This window comes from Schistocerca serialis, chromosome 1 (genome assembly GCF_023864345.2).
Source record: "Schistocerca serialis cubense isolate TAMUIC-IGC-003099 chromosome 1, iqSchSeri2.2, whole genome shotgun sequence".
NCBI classification, from domain to species: Eukaryota; Metazoa; Arthropoda; class Insecta; order Orthoptera; family Acrididae; genus Schistocerca; species Schistocerca serialis.
Genome location: NC_064638.1, coordinates 1,093,484,471 through 1,093,507,261, shown reverse-complemented (window position 1 = coordinate 1,093,507,261; position 22,791 = coordinate 1,093,484,471). Strand labels below are relative to the sequence as shown.

General features: G+C 45.9%; 1 protein-coding gene across 1 annotated transcript in view; it reads right to left on the bottom strand.

The window, feature by feature from the left end:
- LOC126416140 (carbonic anhydrase 13-like) overlaps positions 1-9,616 on the bottom strand; it is a 259,981-nt gene extending 250,365 nt beyond the window's left edge. The window contains exon 1 of the mRNA XM_050083689.1: positions 9,418-9,616. Within this exon, the coding sequence (XP_049939646.1) occupies positions 9,418-9,448 (31 nt within the window). The 5' untranslated portion in view covers positions 9,449-9,616. The remainder of the gene's footprint in view (positions 1-9,417) is intronic.
- Positions 9,617-22,791: the final 13,175 nt, after the last annotated feature.

Here is a 22,791-nt window from a genome sequence, read left to right as displayed (position 1 = left end):
GCAGAAACTCAGAGTTAGCGCAGAGATTCGTTGCTAACCTTCACCATAAAGAGAGACACAGTTGAACACTGTTAGCGATTTATCACCGGAAAGACAACCATAAAATGTCTACAGGTGAGAGACTGGAATGATTTAAAGTAAAGTCGTATGAAATCGTTGTCTGGGACACACTAAAGGGGTAGGTTCAGCTGCCGAGTGGGAAACGGTTTTCTCTTCCTCCGCGTACAATGGGCCCTTTCCTCCCGGACATGTGGGAATTGTGTTCTTTGTGTATGTGTGAAGTGCAGGTGAACGTAATGGATGCTTCTGTGATGATGTCCTATGTTTGTGATGTATGCTGATAATGGGAAGGGAGATGATGAAACCTGGTGCCGACACATTGCCTACTCCTCTCGAAAAGCACCAAAGGGGCCGCCGGGCTTAACGTCTTCGTCCGACGAACGCATCATCATCAACACAATGCACAGGCCCTCGCTTCACGAGACACTCTGAAGAGGTCTGGAATTTAACCTAACACAATGACCCAAAAGCTGATGATCATTAGATCTAAGCCACCATTCATCCTCCCCTTGCCAGCCAAATAATGGCCATGAAAATTTCATCCGCCACTACCATTGTAACCAGCTTACCTCGCAGTCGCGTGCCACCGCATAAATGATCGTTAGGGTTCACGGTTGCGTAGGCGGGTAGTGATTTAGCCTGTTCAGACTCTCTGGCTACAGCTGTTTGTACTAACTTTTATGCCGGCAGTTGTGGCCGAGCGGTTCTTGGCGCTTCAGTCCGGAACCGCGCTGCTGCTACGGTCGCAGGTTCGAATCCTGCCTCGGGCATGGATGTGTGTGCTGTCCTTAGGTTAGTTAGGTTTAAGTAGTTCTACGTTCTAGGGGACTGATGACCTCAAATGTTAAGTCTCTTAGTGCTCAGAGCCATTTGAACTAACTTTTATTGTGTGTCAACTGCAACAGAATTGTGTTTTCCCAATAGAAACCTAAGGGACACATTTGTGAATGTTCAACCTTTTCATCATGCGCAAGTGCTGCCTACTGTTTGGCATCACGATGAAAATATTAGCAAGTCAGTGCGCAGCAGGTCGTGACCACCATAATACAATGATGCGGTCGATTCGCTATATTCCACTGTATAATTGAATATTGTTGTCGTTATTTTGCATGGTAATTATTGAATGATAATTTTACTATTTATTACAATGGAGAATATTTCGCAATTAGTTATTTTAGCCCATAAATGAAGTCAAGTGTACAATGTTTTGAAAACGGGTACATATTTGTGTATAAAACCTGCATTTGAAATCATTAAAAAATCACGAGTATTACCACATAAACAAAACTTTTCTTTCCACCAGAGAAAACTCAGGTCTCATCGAGTCAAGGTGGAACGGACACAAAAAATAAGTTCAAACATAGCCAGATTCTCGAAAGATTAATTCAAAGAATCGTACAGAAATTTAATTTACGAACGAGATAAGTTATAAGACTCCCGTTTCACCAGTTAGTCGCCCGCCGGGGTGTCCGAGCGGCTCTAGGCGCTACAGTCGAACCGCGCGATCGTCACGGTCGCAGGTTCGAATCCTGCCTCGGGCATGGATGTGTGTGATGTCCTTAGGTTAGTTAGGTTTAAGTAGTTCTACGTTCTAGGGGACTGATGACCTCAAATGTTAAGTCCCATAGTGCTCAGAGCCATTTGAATCATTTGAACCAATTAGTCGTTCATAAGTTTGCAAACTTTACAAAGCTGTTAACAAAAGAGATGGAGAAAGTTCAACCGCTGCGCGTTTCGTCACTGGTTTGTATAATTAGCGCGGCGCTTCTGTTCAACAAAGTAGTGATATGCCACGAGAAAACGGTTGTACATCCCTCAGCTATTTACTCTCAGATTTCGAGAGCCCACATTCCGATAGGAGGGAAAAGACATTTTATCCAAAATACGTGTAGCTAAATAACGATGATGGTAAAACTGGAGCCTTCGGAGTTCTTCCCACTAGGAGTTGAGTAGGAAGGCGGGAGATAATTATACGCTGAGGTGGCAAGTGATAGCCATATGCACATATACAGATGGTGATAGTATCGCTTACACAAAGGGTAGTGCATTGGCGCAGCTGTCATTTGTACTCAGCTGATTCATGTGAAAACGTTTCCGATGTGATTATGGCCCCACGACGGGAATTAACAGACTTTGAACGCGGAATGGTAGTTGGAGCTAGACGCATGGGGCATTCCATTTCGGAAATCGTTAGGTAATTCAATATTCCGAGATTCACAGTGTCAGAGGGTCCCGAGAGTACCAAATTTCAGGAATCACCTCTCACCACAGATAACGGCCGAGAGCAACGACGTTTGCATAGAGTTGTCAGTGCTGACGGACAAGCGACACTGCGTGAAATAATCGCTGAAGTCAATGTGGGACGTACGACGAACGTATCCGTTAGGACAATGCGGCTAGCGTTTATGGGCTATAGCAGCAGACGACCGAAGCGAGAGTTTTTGCTAACAGCACGACATCATCTGCACCGCGTCTCCTGCGCTCGTGACCATATCGGTTGGACCCAAGACGACTGGAAAACAGTGACCTTGTCAGATGAGTCCCGATTTCAGTTAGAGCTAATGGTAGGGTCCGAGTGTGGCGCAGACCCCACGAAGTGGCAACTGACCCTTAACATAGACAAATGTAATGTATTGCGAATACATGGAAAGAAGGATCCTTTATTGTATGATTATATGATAGCGGAACAAACACTGGCAACGGTTACTTCTGTAAAATATCTGGGAGTATGCGTACGGAACGATCTGAAGTGGAATGATCATATAAAATTAATTGTTGGTAAGGCGGGTGCCAGGTTGAGATTCATTGGGAGAGTCCTAGGAAATGTAGGACATCAACAAAGGAGGTGGCTTACAAAACACTCGTTCGACCTATACTTGAGTATTGCTCATCAGTGTGGGATCCGTACCAGGTCGGGGTGGCAGAGGAGATAGAGAAGATCCAAAGAAGAGCGGCGCGTTTCGTCACAGGGTTATTTGGTAAACTTGATAGCGTTACGGAGATGTTTAGCAAACTCAAGTGGCATACTCTGCCAGAGAGGCGCTCTGCATCGCGGTGTAGCTCGCTCGCCAGGTTTCGAGAGGGTGCGTTTCTGGATGAGGTATCGAATATATTGCTTCCCCCTACTTATACCTCCCGAGGAGATCACAAATGTAAAATTAGAGAGATTTGAGCGCGCACGGAGGCTTTCCGGCAGTCATTCTTCCCGCGAACCATACGCGACTGGAACAGGAAAGGGAGGTAATGACAGTGGCACGTGAAGTGCCCTCCGCCACACACCGTTGGGTGGCTTGCGGAGTATAAATGTAGATGTACCCATGAATCCAAGCTGTCAACAAGGCGCTGCGCAAACTGGTGGTGGCTCCTTATGGTATTCGCTGTGTTTACGTCGAATGGACTGGGTGCTCTTGTCTAGCTGAACCGATCATTGGCCATTTACCGCCATTCATGGACTTGGTATTCCAAAACAACGATGGAGGACAATGCGCCATGTCACCGGACCACAATGGTTAACCTTTTTTGTCCTGAATGTTTGAAGGACATTCTAGGCAATCCGAGCGAATAGTTTGGCCACCCTGGCGAATCCTTTCGAACATTTATGGGACATAATCGAGAGGTCAGTTCGTGTAAAAACTCGCACATTTTAACAAGTATGGACGGCTGTAGAGGCATGCATGACTCAATATTTCTGCAGGGGGCTTACTATGACGCCACGTTGAGTTGATGCACCACGTCCGGCAAAAGGAGGTCCGACAGTATATTGGGAGATATTCCATGACTTTCGTCACCTGAGTGTAGATTTAGGAGCTGGGCTTAAAACTGAGTCAGGGGGAGGCCACAGCGCTGTTGGAGTACCAGTGGCAGGAATTCGCCTCGGACTGCGTGGCAAGGCGCCTTGGCTGCAGTCGGCGATGCCGCCAGTCGCCGCAGCTGGCAAGCCGGCACGGCGCAGGCGACGCCACCTGATTTACGCGGCAGGCGCCAGTTCTGGCGTCGCTGCTGCCACGGCACCCGCGGGGACGCCCTTCGCCGGTTCTGTTCAGGCAGCATCGATTTTCAACAACTGCTACATTTCTACATTTTTGTTGTCTACTGGGCGGTTGCATCGCGAGGAGACTGTAGTGAAATGCAGGAATACTTGTGTAGTATCGTCGTTTGACGCCAGGCCTGGCAGTTGACGCTGGACGTAAATAATGTTACGTACTGCGCACTAGGAAGCGAAGGTATCACTAACCGTTCGATCCTTTCCGGGCGGGAAGGAGCGCCGGTCCCCGGCACGAAGCCGCCTGGCGGATTTGTGTCGAGGTCCGGTGAACCGGCCAGTCTGTGGATGGTTTTTAGGCGGTTTTCCATCTGCCTCGGCGAATGCGGGCTGGTTCCCCTAATTGCGCCTCAGCTACACTATGTCGGCGATTGCTGCGCAAACAAGTTCTCCAAGTACGCGTACACCACCATTACTCTACCACGCAAACATAGGGGTTACACTGGTCTGGTGTGAGACGTTCCTTGGGGAGGGGGGGGGGGGGGGGTGGGAGGGATCCACCGGGGACCGAACCGCACTATAACCCTGGGTTCGGTGTGGGGCGGCGGAGGGGTGAAGTGGACCACTGCGGCTGCTGCGGGGACGAAGCCTCTCCGTCGTTTCCAGGTTCCTGGTTAACATAACATAACATAACCGTTCGATCACGCCATTGATAGAAAACATCGAAAAGTTCAAAGACGGGCAACTCGTTTCGTATTATCGCGAAATAGGGGAGAGAGTTTCACGGATTGTATACGCGAGTTAGGGTAACACTCTTTCAAACAAAGGCGTTTTTCTTTGCGGCACGACCTTTTCACAAAATTCCAATCTCCGACTTTCTCCGAATGCAAAAATGCACGGTGCTTTCGCTACTTTAGCCATTGTAGACGGAAAACTATTTACCGTATCTGTACCCAACTTAATAGGAACGATGTTCTGACCGTGCGCTGCAGGCTTTCCGTTGATAGTAGTGCTTGTGCTATGGCTCGCCGTTAGGCGCCGGTACTGGTTCGGCGACGTTGGAGGAACTCTGACCCAAAGGACCGAGGATATTCTGCGTGAACGGCAAACGTTACTATGATCTGCTTCGCCAACATGGGATCTCTGCTCTGCGGAGGAGAGGTGCTTTGGACCCAACTGGTTTGATGCACAATGGAGCTCCATGCTTCGTGAGGTCACTCAGTCAGTAACACGCTTTGAAAAAATTGAATCGTTGGCTTATCGTCCCAAACTGTGTGGCCACCAGAATTACCAGACTGGAACCCGTGTGATTTCTGACTACGGGGTTAGCTGAAGAAGAGGGCTTATCAACGGGATAACTAACACACGGCGGAGGTTGAAGATGAGCGTGCAGAGGGAGGTAGCCAAAATCCCACCTGAGATGTTTCGGGCAGCAGTAGGGCGATCTCTATTGCGGTTCCAGGCTGTCGGCAAGCAGATGGTCGTCTCACAGAGCAACGTTTGTAACCTGGAACGAGAAGTTGGTATGCAGTAAACAACTATTACCCTCTCATATCGAAATTAAAACCTGACTCTTCCAATGGTTTATTCGTTATTTATCTTCTGCATGCCCTTAAAAACGTTTCCACAAAGTTTCGATTTCCTACGATCATTCGTTTGCTTGAGGGCTCTCTCAACTAGCGAAAGTTTAATTATAACCGCCCCCCCCCCCCCCGCGTATTTTGTTGACTTATAGATGTAGACGTAGGTTTTGTGTCGACGGTATGCAACGCTCGTAAATCATTAAGGGAAATCAGTAACGTGTATCACCAAGAGTTGGTGACGAAACAAACCATTATTTGCTGCCAGTTTCAATCGAAATAATCATACGAACTGTGTTAGAAGAGAAGGAGTACATATTTCATCATCTAATTATTAATGGAACGGGATGTAGTGAACATGCTCACGAAACAAATTAAGTCCAACCCATTTAAATAAAGTTGTATCCGCCTACTTTTATCATTACAACACAGTGTGATGACACAAGGTAATAGAAAGTAATTCTGTGTCACTGTAAATAAAATATTTAGTAATATAGTTAGTTAGAAACGCACGCTTTTATCTTGTATCCGAACTATGACAGGTACCACCAGCAGCGATTCAGACAACAGAGCCATTGTACGCGAACGAAAAGGCGGTTCACAGGCGACATCCTGCCTTCTGAGTGACTCTCCCTCTATAAGGTTTCACGTCGATATCTTGATCTGATATTCGAATCGGAATTGGAGTCACCAAACAAGAAGCAACCTTACAAATGTTGGACGGACAGAAAGCAAATTTCCCGAAAAACCACGTTCATGTAACTGACAGCAGCCACGCTTCTAAACGAAAGGTAAAATCAGTCTACCGTTTTCCTGCTGAGTATGAATCAAATAAGGACCTAGAACGGAAACATCTCAATGGATACTTACTGAATTTCGATAGAAAACATTCAGACACAGGCCAAGCTGCTTTTGTACGTTGAAGAAAAACTACGAAGTAATAAACACCTGACTACTGAGAATTCTTCACCTATTTTCTGCATGCTTGCTGCACAAAGGTATAAGTGTTTATTGAGAAGATATTAGAACGAATACGTCTTGCTATCGGTAGCATAATGTATAACTTTGGTGTCTCTAGACTGTCAGAAAGTTTATACGCTACGTAATGGGTCGTTTTTCTCATTTATTTAAGCGCCAGCATTTACGAAACATTGTTGTTATGAATCTATGAGTGGACAATAAAACAGTTTGCGATTTATTGATCAGCAGATATCGCTCTACGATTTTGTGAATCAAGCGTGCAGTGACACAGTTATTAAAGCTCTTCTGGTGTAACTGATAGATATAAAACATTCCATTTTTACTCACAATATTTCAACGTCTGAATCGAAAGTTTTCTTCGTCTGTGGCGAATTCTCAGTAGTCAGCTGCTTATTACTTCGTAGCTAATGTCATCGGGGTCAGGGATTTTCTCTGGCTCGTGATGGCTGGGTGTTGTGTGATGTCCTTAGGTTAGTTAGGTTTAAGTAGTTCTAAGTTCTAGGGGACTGATGACCATAGATGTTAAGTCCCATAGTGCTCAGAGCCATTTGAGCTAATGCCGTGATTCTTCAACGTGCAAAAGCAACTCGGCCGGTATCTGAATGTTTTCGAACGAAATCCAGTAAATATCAGTTGAGATACTTCCGTTCTAAGTTCTTATTTGAGTGTGAACTCAACAGGAAAAGGGTAGATTGATTTCACCTTTCGTTCAGAAGCGTAGCTTCTGTCAGTTACGTGAACGTGGTTTTCGGGCAATTTGCTTTCTCTCCGTCCAACATTTGTAACGTTGCTTCTTGTTTGGTGACTCCAATTCTGATTCGAATAGCAAATCAACATATCGATGTGAAACCTTACGGAATAAGGGTCACTCACGAGGCAGGATGCCGCTTGTGGACCGCCTTTTCGCTCGCGTACAATGGCTCTGTTCGTCTGAATCGCTGCTGGGTGTACCTGTCATAGTTCGCGTTCATGATAAAAGCGTGCGTTTTTATCTAAGTATATTACTATACATTTTACTAACAGTGACACAGACGTTTGCAGCCCAGGACGAAGACATCTAGGTCAGCAGGCGAAATACTGAGCGTAACCGGAAAATGTAATCTTCTAGCAGGCTATACACTGAAAATACGCCGTCCATTCAGATAGGAGTCTGTCATTCTTATCGAAAACAATAATAGAATGGCCCCATTACCAGGACGCTACGGAAAGCGACTGATGTAGAAATAAGTTTGATACTACTAATATTTCGCTAAAAACTTATATCGAGCAGCCGGCATTTATCGGCCCACTGGAGTATTACTTTATCTTTCCTCATAGTGTGAATGCAAAAATATTTCCGCGACAGTACGAAGTACGAACGTGGTGATCCACGTTGCGGCTTAGTTTTACGATAAGACAAGGTAACTGAAATTCCTCGTAAGACCATTTCATAACTGACAACTTACAAATCAGATAGGGCGAACGCTACTTGTTCCCAGAGATATTCCTCGAGAACACGTAAACGCTTTTGGGCCTTAGAGTCGAGTCTGAATTTTCGTTACAGGAGTAAACGCCCCACCTGTTCCGTATTCAGCTAGTCGGGGAATGATCTACCCTTACTGTACACGCCTCATATCTAAACTCTCCCAATCAATGTAGAAGCCTAGTATTTTGACAGTGGTGCTGTACTTCGGGTGCGTAATGCTTTTGTTTTTTGTGCCTTATCTGGTCTGCTGCAAGAAATCTGTTTAATATGAATTATTGCCTCCACTGTTAGTTATATACCCAGATTCCAGCAACTAATGCAATCTTCTATCGTATAGGTACGTAATAAGAAAATAAAAAACCAGAAAATGCTCAGTAAAGTTATATTAGAAAAGGCTCAGTTTTGTTGCAACCCGTGTTCACTCAGGTACGAGCAGCCCTTAGCGGGTCGCCATCTTATCTTATTTACAACTTGTCATGACGTCGCCTTCCGGCTTAGATTTTTTTAGAATGTGACTTGCAAGTACTGCATCTCTTTCCAGTCAGTACACACTTTAGTTTATTAATGTCTTATATACCTATTATGCTTTAGAACAGTTAGTTTAATTCTGAAGACGACGCTCATAGTAGCGTCGAAACCGGGTCAATTTTGACTTAATATTTGTGACCGAGGGCTTATTTGTTCTAATATAATTCTGACACGGTCACTGAATCTTAGCAGCTATGTTCAAAGTTTTGCTCAGTAAAGCGTCAATTAAAGAAGGATTTGCTGAAGATTGTTATAAAGGTAACGGTTTTGGCTGCCTGGAAGCCTTCTTGTCAACTGAGAAATAATGTATAAAAATGTTTCGTATCCCAGCTCAGTATACAGAAGAGTTCTTAACTAAAATCATCAACTTTAAGACTTGATCTCTGATTGTTTACTCTTGTTCGTTATTAAGAGCTGAAGCCAAATTTTTTTATTCTTCCGAGGGCTGGTTACATGTGTGATGTGTGAAATAGTACTGGGTACTGATTTCTCGTCCTTGATTCTTCTATTTTTCTTTTAGGTCTATCACATAGATGCAAAGTTAGTTCGGTTGTTTGGCTATGGCCTCTTTGCCTATGAAGTTTTGCTAATCTTTCTACATCACTTCGTTATTTGAAGGGTCTTAGACATCAGCCAAGAAACGAGCAAGTAACAGCTTGTCGACAATCGTTTGCTTTGTACGGTTACAAGCGGGAGAGAGGACCCAGCGGCCGGTGAAGCACGCTGCCGTGTGTGTAAACAGACGCGCGCCTTTGAGGGGGGCAAGCGGCTCGCCGCCGGGGCCGGCGGGCAGCCAGCCTGCAGGCGCCAGGGGCACTTACCGTTGCTCTGCGCGTACCCCCAGTCGCTCATGGTTGCCTGCTGTGTGCTGCCCGGATCAGAACCCGCCGCGAACTGTGCGAGCGGAGCGCCCGGCCGGCCCGCGACGGTTCCGTCACGTGGCCGTGACGTCACGCCCCTCCCACCTCTGTGCAGACGGGCCTTCCGCGGCGGCGGAGGGCAGCCGACCACTTGCGCAACGCGGCGCTTCTGCTGCCGGCGCTGATTAGAAGCCCCGGCCGTCTATCTCTCTACTAGTTTATCTGTCCACCGCGCGGCGGGCGGCTCGGAGCTGCTCTCTGCGAAAGAGAAAAATGACTGTAATACCCTGCCATTAGCATCAAGGCAGACACACAGTCGCCTAGTAAGATGATTACTTAAATGAGTGGTAGCGCAGGTGACACTAAGAAGATGGCCCTACGGCAGCGGAAGCTACTGCTTCGACTCGTCACGGACGGCCTCTGATGTCTCGCCTTGGCGGTGCAGCCTCTCAAAGAAGGCATCTCTGGTTCGAGTCCAGCCTCGGGCAACATATATGTACGGTGGAATCTTGTGTACACGGTCTTAATTAATCCCGATCTCTCATTCATTTGGATCTTTTTAGGGTTCTGCACCTCCATCGGTAAAAACGGAACCTATATGGGATCAGTTACATGAGTGCATGGTGTCTGTTCTTTCAGACAAGTGAATCCACCACTTCCAGTGCGGATGCACAACTACTTTCGACCTCCTATGGGTCGGCCGTGTGGCCGAGTGGTTCTAGGCGCTTCAGTCTGGAACCCCGAGACCGCTACGGTCGCAGGTTCGAATCCTGCCTCGGGCATGGATGTGTGTCATGTCCTTAAGTTTGTTAGGTTTAAGTAGTTCTAAGTTCTAGGGGACTGATGACTTCAGGTGTTAAGTCCCATAGTGCTCAGAGCCATTTGAACCATTTTTGAACCTCCTACGGGAATTAGAGATTAGCGAGCATGGGTGACATGGAGGGGACCGCGGACAGGTAATAGCAGGTGGGAATGAGGGTCCGCCGGCAGACCTGCCGCAACAGTCCGCGCAGCTGCGATAAACACTGTCCGGATGGCAAAGTTGTTGACGCAACTACCTAGTCAGCAGGGGATCCCGGGTTCGAATCCCGGTCTGGCACGCATTCTCATTCGTCGCCGCTGATTCCGCATGAAGTTCCGATGCAGCTGACATCGATAGTTCTTTCTCTTTCCTTCCGCTCTCCCCCAACCATAATACTTACAGCATCACTTTGTTGTCCACCTGTCTGTCCGATTATTAAGACTCCTTTTTCGTAGGAATGGGTAGAGGTATCAAATGACATTCATATCACATACTAAGTTCTATGGCCCTTTGGCAATACGGAAAATGTAAGCTTCTAAGGCAATTCAATCAGATTTATGTAACATATTCCTATACTCAAAAACTCACTCATCAAAATGTGTAGGGTACTTCCACTTGACCTACAATCATGAAATTTGACAAGAAGCAAGGTTTCACAGTACAGGTAAAGGAAAAAAATACGAAACATATTAATTTGTCATTAAAAGCATTCCGTCGTCAGGCCACGAGTGGTCTACCGGGACCATCCGACCGCCGTGTCATCCTCACTGGAGGATGCGGATAGGAGGGGCGTGGGGTCAGCACACCGCTCTTCCGGTCGTTATGATGGTATTCTTGACCGAAGCCGCTATTCGATCGAGTAGCACCTCAGTTGGCATCACGAGGCTGAGTGCACCCGGAAAAATGACAATACAGCATGGTGGCCTGGATGGTCACCCATCCGAGCGCCGACAACGCCCGACAGCGCTGAACTTCGGTGATCTCACGGGAACCGGTGTATCCACTGCGGCAAGGCCGTTGCCCATTAATTTGTCATTATATCAATTAAATGAAAATATTGTTTTTGCCATACTTTGCCCATCTGTCTGTCCTTCCGTTAACCCACTGAGTCCCAATAATACGAAAAAAATACAGTTTTAAAATTTTTCAGAAGAGTTACCCTTATTGTCATGGTAAGCAACGAATACAAGCAGACCCCAATCGCTTTAAGGTGGTGGTTTCACTTTGGATTATAGCTCCAAAATTTCGCTCAAAATTAGCTTTTATTATCGATAGTAATCAACGAATATAAGAATAAATTGCCTCAAAGTAAACGGTCAATGGTTTTAAGGAGGTGGTTTGGCTTTGGAATAACTAGGCCATACAGTTATCAAGCACCCTTCATTTCATGTGATGTATTTGAAGGCTAATTCACATTTTTCCTAGAAACAATACGATATCTCGAAACTTAACGAGCTTATAATACCTAAAATAAATTATGAATGTAAATAAAAAACAAAAATTGGCATAAAATTTAAGACATTTTCTATAAAAACTACTTACTGCCCCAGTGATTTCATTTCGAAACCACACATAAAAGCAGTAGTAGAAACTCAAGTTTACCTTACCGTAAGTTTAGGTACACTCACCTTCATTGTCAAATGGCTCTGAGCACTATGGCACTTAACATCTGAGGTCATCAGTCCCCTAGAACTTAGAACTACTTAAACCTAACTAACCTAAGGACTTCACACACATCCATGCCCGAGGCAGGATTCGAACCTGCGACCGTAGCGGTCGCGCGGTTCCAGACTGAAGCGCCTAGAACCGATCGGCCACACTTACCGGCCCTTCATTGTCCATGACCTCCTTAATACAGACACAATAAAAAATAAGCACGTCACAATCTCCGTACTGACAGTTACTTTGCATGCTACATGTGACTGCCACAGTCCACTACATTCGTGGAAGTATCTCAGTGTAGCAATAGATGTCTCTGTCTCGCAGATACATTGGTGGTTTCATGCTAAAGGGACTGGTATTTCAAAACAAAATTAATAAAATGCTAGTTTCAGGCAAAAACCCCTTTTTCTAGGGGGCAGTTATGGATATAAAGTTGAAATTTATACCAAGTACAAAGACCTCCGGTCCCTTGGCGGTGGCCGGCCGAAGTGGCCGTGCGGTTAAAGGCGCTGCAGTCTGGAACCGCAAGACCACTACGGTCGCAGGTTCGAATCCTGCCTCGGGCATGGATGTTTGTGATGTCCTTAGGTTAGTTAGGTTTAACTAGTTCTAAGTTCTAGGGGACTAATGACCTCAGCAGTTGAGTCCCATAGTGCTCAGAGCCATTTGAACCTTGGCGGTGTAAATAATTTAAGCTTCTAAGTCAATGCAGTCAAAAGATAAGGCAATCACATCTTTTGATCCTCGCAAATTAACTCATCAGAACCTATAGATGACTGTCTATATACATGTCGGGTCCGGGGGTCTAGCGAGTGTGTCGAAACCACGCATTTTTCAGTCTCCGTTTTAACCTAGCCTTCGCCTTTCAACGCTGTGAGAAGTCGGCAGGAACATTACATGTTTTGGATTCCACATTACACTGTTGGTTCTCTTCCCCAATTGGATAAGTGGGACAGAATAGGGACAGGCAAGTAGTCGAAGTGGCGTCCAATAGAAAGACTTGGACCAGGCCACTGAGCCACATGAAATTATTATCATTATTACTATTTATATACATTATATAATTTAGTTTATACGGAACTCTCAGTCTTAATCGCTCTTGTCCGCTTTCTTTTAATTACTGTAATGGTACAGCATCTAATACTCCGGACGTAATAGCGGCAGCGACTGATGATGACAATTACTTAAGTAAAATTCAGCCAACCACCATATATCGATCGTGGCAGGGAGTCCATTAACAAGTTAACACTGAGTAATGTACTGTCCCTGTTTGTTCTCAGTATAAAATGACATCAATGAGAGCGAATGTGGTCGTGTCCACGGAGAAAAAGTTAGATGCACTGCTTAGAATGGGTAAATGAGAATTGTTGAAAAACACTGCTGCCAAATTTCGTTTTAATGTCAACGGCGTCAGAACGGAAGAATAACGGGGAAGAAATTGAAGGCTTTTGTTTCAAAATGATGGCGAAGGGGAGTTTAGACAGTCACAGGATAACGAAAAAAGTAAAGGATGAATGACTAGATGACACGCTTTTCATGTGGTTTAACGCAAAGACGCAGAGTACCATAGCGATTTCAGGTCAGATATTACTGAAAAAAGTGGTAAATTTAAACCAGAAGCTTTCTAATGGCCATCTTAACTTTACGACCAGCCTGGGTTGGTCACAAATGTGTAAGGACCGACATGGAATACGTTATCTGTCACTGAACGAAAGCGTTTCAAAGGATACAGCGGCTGCTGAACATTTGAACAAGACATTTGAAAAAGACATTTGAAAATCTTATTTCCTCTGGCACATTGCCTCCACATCAAATTTTCCGAATTTCCTGAAGTTTCATAATTGGGATGAGCTACGGTCCTATAGTCCGGATAAATGGGTTTCCACTGCATAATTAGTTACCATACGTAAATACGATGTGTGACGAGTATTTCCAAAAGGCGCGTCACATTTAACATGATATACGGCTGAGTTGTCTAACAATCTAAGAAAGAAGGCAGAGACTCAGTATGTATTAGTATACTGAAGAACATGTACATCAACCTACAGTTTCCAAAAGATTTTATCAGGATAGTAATAAACAAAGAATTGAAAGAAGAGTGAGGCAAGGAGGTTTCATATCACTAAATCTATTGTCAGTAGCCACTATTCGAAGGGGCCGATAGTTTATAGATTTTCAATATTTTTGAAAATTCACTACATACTCATTCGTCACCAGTTAAGATTTGTATTTCTAGTATGTTGTTCGTGACATTCCCTCCCACCACTGTTCAAAAATTTCCGACTACGCGAACTATTCCCGATATTCGACCTCTTTTGGTCTCTGTTGATTGGGCTGTCACCTCACCAACATAGTCGGCAATTTCGTTAATATTATTAATTTAAACGTGTCCTTGAGAGTATTAATTTAAACGTGTACATGAGAGTAATAAAAAAAGCGAATTTGTAAACGTTAGGCTAGTATTAAATACGTTGAAAATTCATTCCAGACTTACCCCTACAAGAACACTAGTAACGAAGTCAGATGGTACGACGAATGCAACGATGTATGCTGTTAAAATTCGCAAAACTATTAGACAAAATTTACACAAACGTTAATTTCACAATTTGTAAGTGGTCAACTAAGCTTATGACGTAATAAGGCCAGTCAATGAAGGACAACAAAGGTCGAGTGTGGGAAATCATTCGTGCAGTCGAAAAGTCTTATACAGTGGCAGTAGAGAGTGCCACGAACAACATGCCAGAAATCCCGACCGGTGGGGGTTGAGTGGAGGGGAGGGAGTGGGGTGCGTTTGAAGGACATTTTTGCACGTTTTTCTTGAATAACTCTAAAACTACGACCTCTGTCGAAATGTATCCCAACAGGAAATTTAATGACGTTAAATTTCCTACAAAAAGTCCTATTGATCGTTTTTATATAGGAGTAATAGTTTGCGCTTGGTGAGCGAACGAATCTGAAAATCTCGCGTGTGGTTTATGAACGCCAGCTATAACATTGTGAGTTAGATAAAACGACAGCTGTGGGGGCAGCTGAATCACGAAGTATATCTGAAGACGGTCTGTTGTTTGACCGAAACTGGTTATTTTTAATAAAGTCATATACAACCACTAGAACAAAAATATGGTTGCGCTAGCCACTCTGTAGCAATTCTGGACATGTGGGGTGTAGCATTGTCCTGCTGGAATTGCCCAAGTCCGTCAGAATTCACAATGGACATGAATGGATGCAGGTGATCAGACAGGACGTTTACGTACGTGTCACCAGTCACAGTCGTATCACTCCAACTTCTCACGCCACATACCATTACAGACCTCCCACCAGCTTGAACAGTGTCTTCCTGACATGTAGGATCTACAGATTCATGAGGTTGTCTCTATATCCGTACAAATCCATCCACACGATATAATTTGAAACAAGACTCGTTCGACCAGGCAACATGTTTTCTGCCATCAACAGTCCAAAAAATGGTTCAATTGGCTCTGAGCACTATGGGACTCAACTGCTGAGGTCATTAGTCCCCTAGAACTTAGAACTAGTTAAACCTAACTAACCTAAGGACATCACAAACATCCATGCCCGAGGCAGGATTCGAACCTGCGACCGTAGCGGTCTTGCGGTTCCAGACTGCAGCGCCTTTAACCGCACGGCCACTTCGGCCGGCTCAACAGTCCAATGTTGGTGCTGACGGTCCCAGGCGAGGAGCAAAGTTTTGTGTCGTGCAGTCATCAAGGGTACAAGAGTGAGCCTTCGGCTCCGAAAACCCATATCGTTGATGTTTCTTTGAATGGTTCGCACGCTGACACCTGTTGATGGCCCAGCATTGAAATCTGAAGCAATTTGCGGAAGGGTTCCACGTCTTTCACGTTAAACGATTCTCTTCAGTCGTTGTTGGTCCCGTTCTTGCAGGATCTTTTTCCGGACGCAACGATGTCGGAGATTTGATGTTTTACCGGATTCCTGATATTCACGGTACAGTCGTGTAATGGTCGTACGGGAAAATTCCTACTTCACCGCTACCTCGGAGATGCTGCGTACCACCGCTCGTGCGCCGCCTATAACACTACGTTCAGACACAGTTAAATCTTGATAACCTGCCATTGTAGCACCAGTAACCGATCTAACAACTGCGCCAGACACTTGCTGTCTTATATAGTTGTCTTACACAGGCGTTGCCGACCGCAGCGCCGTATTTCGACTGTTTACATAATTCTGTATTTGAATACGCATGCCTATACCAGTTTCTTTGGTGCTCCAGTGTCCAATCTCCGTTCAATGCGACGGCCTTACGCCACCTTACAGAGGGAGGGGGGGGGGGGGGGGTTGTATGCCCTCCTGGTACCACTCTGCTGGTTGACGTCGGAGCCACCGTCTTGCTCCATCAATAACGTCCCCATCACCCATGCACTGCTTCCCGTGGAGTGCATCCTTCATTGGGCCAAGCAGCTGGAAGTCGGAAGATGCGAGATCCGGGCTGTAGAGTGGACAAGAAAGAACAATGCAACGAAGTTTTGTGAGCTTCTCTCGGACGCGCAGACTTGTGTAAGGTCTTGTGTTGTCTCAGAGAAGGAGAAGTTCTCTTTGCATTTATTTGGCGACGAACACCCTGAAGTCGTATCTTCAATTTCATTAGGATAGCACAAGACATTTCGTACTTGATCGTTGCACGATGAGGGAGGACATCAAACAGAATAATCCATTTAGGGTTCCAGGAGATCCTCGCCATGATTTTATCGGCTGAGTTTCGGCTTTAATTTATTTTCGGAGGAGAGGTGCTGCGGTGCCACTCGATGGATGGCTGTTTTGTTTCCGGGTCGAAGTCATGATGTTTCCATCGCCTGTGAAGATGTTCGACAAAAATTGTCATAATCAGCCTCGTAAAGTGCAAACGATTCCACACAGATGGTCCTTTATTGTTCTTAATGGCCTCCCGTTAGGTAGGCACACACCTTTGAGTAACATTACTGGTGGACGAGTGTGTCAGCACTAGTAACAAAGACTCCAGTCATGCAGCCAGTTGTTTGATTGTGATCCGTCGACCTCCTCGAATGAGAGTGTCCGCAACTTCCAACACTGCAGGAGTCACAGCTGTGTGCAGCCGATCGGGGCGCGGGAGATAGGACACGTTTGCAAGACCTTATTGCGTTGATCACAGACACCTCGCCCAACGGCTCACCGTGCGTTTGTTCACTGCCAGGTCTCCGTGAACATCCTGCAAGCACCTACCAATATCTGCGATGCTCATGTCTTCCGCCTAAAGAAATTCGATGACAGCTCTCTGCCTGGAACACACCCGCGTTACAGACGCCATTTTGAAGGCTATGTGTAGTGCGACCACCTTTCGAAACTTCTTGAACCACTAGGGACTGAAACGGGAATATTTCACGACTTTCCACAACAATTTCCGAATTTCTTCAACCGAAACTGGCCCAGAAAAAATGCGTCACCTTACTTATTGCGCAACAGATTTCTCTTTCATAAATCGGGTTTGGATGTTGGTTGTTTGTGACAAAATAGTGTTATGCTCCCTGCCGCCGTTGGATAAGCAGCTGAGCAGCAAGTCGTATACTCCTAGCTCACTCGTTTGTTACATAGTTTAATTCTTAATTTCTTTGAGTGTTTTTGGTACTTGCATTGTTTAATTCATAAATTTCGGGCGTATTATAGTATTTGAGAGTTGTAGCATCGCGTTTTAGTACCTGAATAGTGTAAATTCGCGTAGTCGTTTGTCTACTGTTTTTGTTTTGAACGGCCAGTGTCGGTTGGTCACAGTCAGTGTGCTCCCTGCCGCCGTTGGATAAGCAGCTGAGCAGCAAGTCGTATACTCCTAGCTCACTCGTTTGTTACATAGTTTAATTCTTAATTTCTTTGCGTGTTTTTGGTACTTGCATTGTTTAATTCATAAATTTCGGGCGTTTTATAGTATTTGAGAGCGTAGCATCGCGTTTTAGTACCTGAATAGTGTAATTTCGCTTAGTCTCCTTCCGCCGCCGAGCAGTGTCAGCAGTGCGCAAGTAGCAGCATTACTGCATTTACTAGGCAATCTTGTATTTTAATAACCGTTTAAATTTTGTCGATTTGTTTGCGCTCTCTGTAGATTAGTTCAGACGTTTTTTGCAAAACAGTTTTTAGCAAGGATAGGGACTGCAACTGCTGTGTTCGGATGCAGGCTGAGTTGGCATCCCTTCGCTCCCAGCTTCAGGCAGTGTTGGCTTCGGTCACACAGCTTGAGGCTGTTGCCAATGGGCATCACTGTGGGGGTCCGGATGGGGGTTTGTCGGGGACGGCCAGCTCGTCCCACGCATCCCCTGATCGGACTACGACTGTGGTTGCCCGGGATACTGCCCGCATTGAGGCTGGTCCCTCACCTGTGGTAGAGTGGGAGGTCGTTTCAAGGTGTGGCAGGGGGCGAAAGACATTCCGGAGGGCTGAACGGAAAGCCTCTCCAGTTTGTCTGACGAACCGGTTTCAGGCTCTGTCTCAGGCTGATACTGATCTTCGGCCTGACATGGCTGCTTGTCCTGTTCCAGAGGTTGCCCCTCAGTCTGCAAGATCCGGGCAGTTGCAGAGGGTGGGCTTACTGGTAGTTGGGAGCTCCAACGTCAGGCGCGTAATGGGGCCCCTTAGGGAAATGGCAGCAAGAGAGGGGAAGAAAACCAACGTGCACTCCGTGTGCATACCGGGGGAGTCATTCCAGATGTGGAAAGGGTCCTTCCGGATGCCATGAAGGGTACAGGGTGCACCCATCTGTAGGTGGTCGCTCATGTCGGCACCAATGATGTGTGTCGCTATGGATCGGAGGAAATCCTCTCTGGCTTCCGGCGGCTATCTGATTTGGTGAAGACTGCCAGTCTCGCTAGCGGGATGAAAGCAGAGCTCACCATCTGCAGCATCGTCGACAGGACTGACTGCGGACCTTTGGTACAGAGCCGAGTGGAGGGTCTGAATCAGAGGCTGAGACGTTTCTGCGACCGTGTGGGCTGCAGATTCCTCGACTTGCGCCATAGGGTGGTGGGGTTTCGGGTTCCGCTGGATAGGTCAGGAGCCCACTACACGCAACAAGCGGCTACACGGGTAGCAGGGGTTGTGTGGCGTGGGCTGGGCGGTTTTTTTAGGTTAGATGGCCTTGGGCAAGTACAGAAAGGGCAACAGCCTCAACGGATGCGGGGCAAAGTCAGGACATGCGGGGACCAAGCAGCAATCGGTATTGTAATTGTCAACTGTCGAAGCTGCGTTGGTAAAGTACCGGAACTTCAAGCGCTGATAGAAAGCACCGAAGCTGAAATCGTTATAGGTACAGAAAGCTGGCTTAAGCCAGAGATAAATTCTGCCGAAATTTTTACAAAGGTACAGACGGTGTTTGGAAAGGATAGAGTGTATGCAACCGGTGGTAGAGTGTTCGTCGCTGTTAGTAGTAGTTTATCCTGTAGTGAAGTAGAAGTGGATAGTTCCTGTGAATTATTATGGGTGGAGGTTACACTAAGCAACCGAACTAGGTTAATAAGTGGCTCCTTTTACCGACCTCCCGACTCAGCAGCATTAGTGGCAGAACAACTGAGAGAAAATTTGGAATACATTTCACATAAATTTTCTCAGCATGTTATAGTCTTAGGTGGAGATTTCAATTTACCAGATATAGACTGGGACACTCAGATGTTTAGGACGGGTGGTAGGGACAGAGCATCGAGTGACATTATACTGAGTGCACTATCCGAAAATTACCTCGAGCAATTAAACAGAGAACCGACTCGTGGAGATAACATCTTGGACCTACTGATAACAAACAGATCCGAACTTTTCGACTCTGTATGTACAGAACAGGGAATCAGTGATCATAAGGCCGTTGCAGCATCCCTGAATATGGAAGTTAATAGGAATATAAAAAAAGGGAGGAAGGTTTATCTGTTTAGCAAGAGTAATAGAAGGCAGATTTCAGACTACCTAACAGATCAAAACGAAAATTTCTGTTCCGACACTGACAATGTTGAGTGTTTATGGAAAAAGTTCAAGGCAATCGTAAAATGCGTTTTAGACAGGTACGTGCCGAGTAAAACTGTGAGGGACGGGAAAAACCCACCGTGGTACAACAACAAAGTTAGGAAACTACTGCGAAAGCAAAGAGAGCTCCACTCCAAGTTTAAACGCAGCCAAAACCTCTCAGACAACCAGAAGCTAAACGATGTCAAAGTTAGCGTAAGGAGGGCTATGCGTGAAGCGTTCATTGAATTCGAAAGTAAAATTCTATGTACCGACTTGACAGAAAAGCCTAGGAAGTTCTGGTCTTACGTTAAATCAGTAAGTGGCTCGAAACAGCATATCCAGACACTACGGGATGATGATGGCATTGAAACAGAGGATGACACGCGTAAAGCTGAAATACTAAACACCTTTTTCCAAAGCTGTTTCACAGAGGAAGACCGCACTGCAGTTCCTTCTCTAAATCCTCGCACAAACGAAAAAATGGCTGACATCGAAATAAGTGTCCAAGGAATAGAAAAGCAACTGGAATCACTCAATAGAGGAAAGTCCACTGGACCTGATGGGATACCAATTCGATTCTACACAGAGTACGCGAAAGAACTTGCCCCCCTTCTAACAGCCGTGTACCGCAAGTCTCTAGAGGAACGGAGGGTTCCAAATGATTGGAAAAGAGCACAGGTAGTTCCAGTCTTCAAGAAGGGTCGTCGAGCAGATGCGCAAAACTATAGACCTATATCTCTGACGTCGATCTCTTGTAGAATTTTAGAACATGTGTTTTGCTCGCGTAAAATGTCATTTCTGGAAACCCAGAATCTACAATGTAGGAATCAACATGGATTCCGGAAACAGCGATCGTGTGAGACCCAACTCGCTTTATTTGTTCATGAGACCCAGAAAATATTAGATACAGGCTCCCAGGTAGATGTTATTTTTCTTGACTTCCGGAAGGCGTTCGATACAGTTCCGCACTGTCGCCTGATAAACAAAGTAAGAGCCTACGGAATATCAGACCAGCTGTGTGGCTGGATTGAAGAGTTTTTAGCAAACAGAACACAGCATGTTGTTATCAATGGAGAGACGTCTACAGACGTTAAAGTAACCTCTGGCATGCCACAGGGGAGTGTTATGGGACCATTGCTTTTCACAATATATATAAATGACCTAGTAGATAGTGTCGGAAGTTCCATGCGGCTTTTCGCGGATGATGCTGTAGTATACAGAGAAGTTGCAGCATTAGAAAATTGTAGCGAAATGCAGGAAGATCTGCAGCGGATAGGCACTTGGTGCAGGGAGTGGCAACTGACCCTTAAGATAGACAAATGTAATGTATTGCGAATACATAGAAAGAAGGATCCTTTATTGTATGATTATATGATAGCGGAACAAACACTGGTAGCAGTTACTTCTGTAAAATATCTGGGAGTATGCGTGCGGAACGATTTTAAGTGGAATGATCATATAAAATTAATCGTTGGTAAGGCGGGTACCCGGTTGAGATTCATTGGGAGAGTGCTTAGAAAATGTAGTCCATCAACAAAGGAGGTGGCTTACAAAACACTCGTTCGACCTATACTTGAGTATTGCTCATCAGTGTGGGATCCGTACCAGATAGGTCTGACGGAGGAGATAGAGAAGATCCAAAGAAGAGCGGCGCGTTTCGTCACAGGGTTATTTGGTAACCGTGATAGCGTTACGGAGATGTTTAATAAACTCAAGTGGCAGACTCTGCAAGAGAGGCGCTCTGCATCGCGGTGTAGCTTGCTCGCCAGGTTTCGAGAGGGTGCGTTTCTGGATGAGGTATCGAATATATTGCTTCCCCCTACTAATACCTCCCGAGGAGATCACGAATGTAAAATAAGAGAGATTAGAGCGCGCACGGAGGCTTTCCGGCAGTCGTTCTTCCCGCGAACCATACGCGACTGGAACAGGAAAGGGAGGTAATGACAGTGGCACGTAAAGTGCCCTCCGCCACACACCGTTGGGTGGCTTGCGGAGTATCAATGTAGATGTAGATGTAGAAGAAGCAGATGCGTCCACGAACACGTACACTACTGGCCATTAAAATTGCTACACCACAAAGATGACGCCCTACAGACGCGAAATTTAACCGACAGGAAGAAGATGCTGTATTATGCAAATGATTTGCTTTTCAGAGCATTCACACAAGGTTAGCGGCGATGGCGACACCTACAACGTGCTGATATGAGAAAAGTTTCCAACCGATTTCTCATACACAAACATCAGTTGACCGGCGTTGCCTGGTGAAACGTTGTTGTGATGCCTCGTGTAAGGAGGAGAAATGCCTACCATCACGTTTCCGACTTTGATAAAGGTCGGATTGTAGCCCGTCGCGATTGCGGTTTATCGTATCGCGACATTGCTGCACTCGTTATTCGAGATCCAATGACTGGTAGCAGAATATGGAATCGGTGGCTTCAGGAGGGTAATACGTAACGCCGTGCTGGATCCCAACGGCCTCGTATCACTAGCAGTCGAGATGACAGGCATCTTATCCGCATGGCTCCAACGGATCGTGCAGCCACGTCTCGATCCCTGAGTCAACAGATGGGGACGTTTGCAAGACAACAACCATCTGCACGAACAGTTCGACGACGTTTGCAGCACTATGGACTATCAGCTCGGTAACCATGGCTGCGGTTACCCTTGACGCTGCATCACAAACAGGAGCGCCTACGATGGTGTACTCAACGACGAACGTGGGTGCACGAATGGCAAAACTTCATTTCTTCGCATGAATCCAGGTTCTGTTTACAGTATCATGATGGTCGCATCCGCGTTTGGCGACATCGCGGTAAACGCACATTGGAAGCGTGTATTCCTCATCGCCATACAGGCGTATCACCCGGCGTGATGGTATGGGGTTACACGTCTCG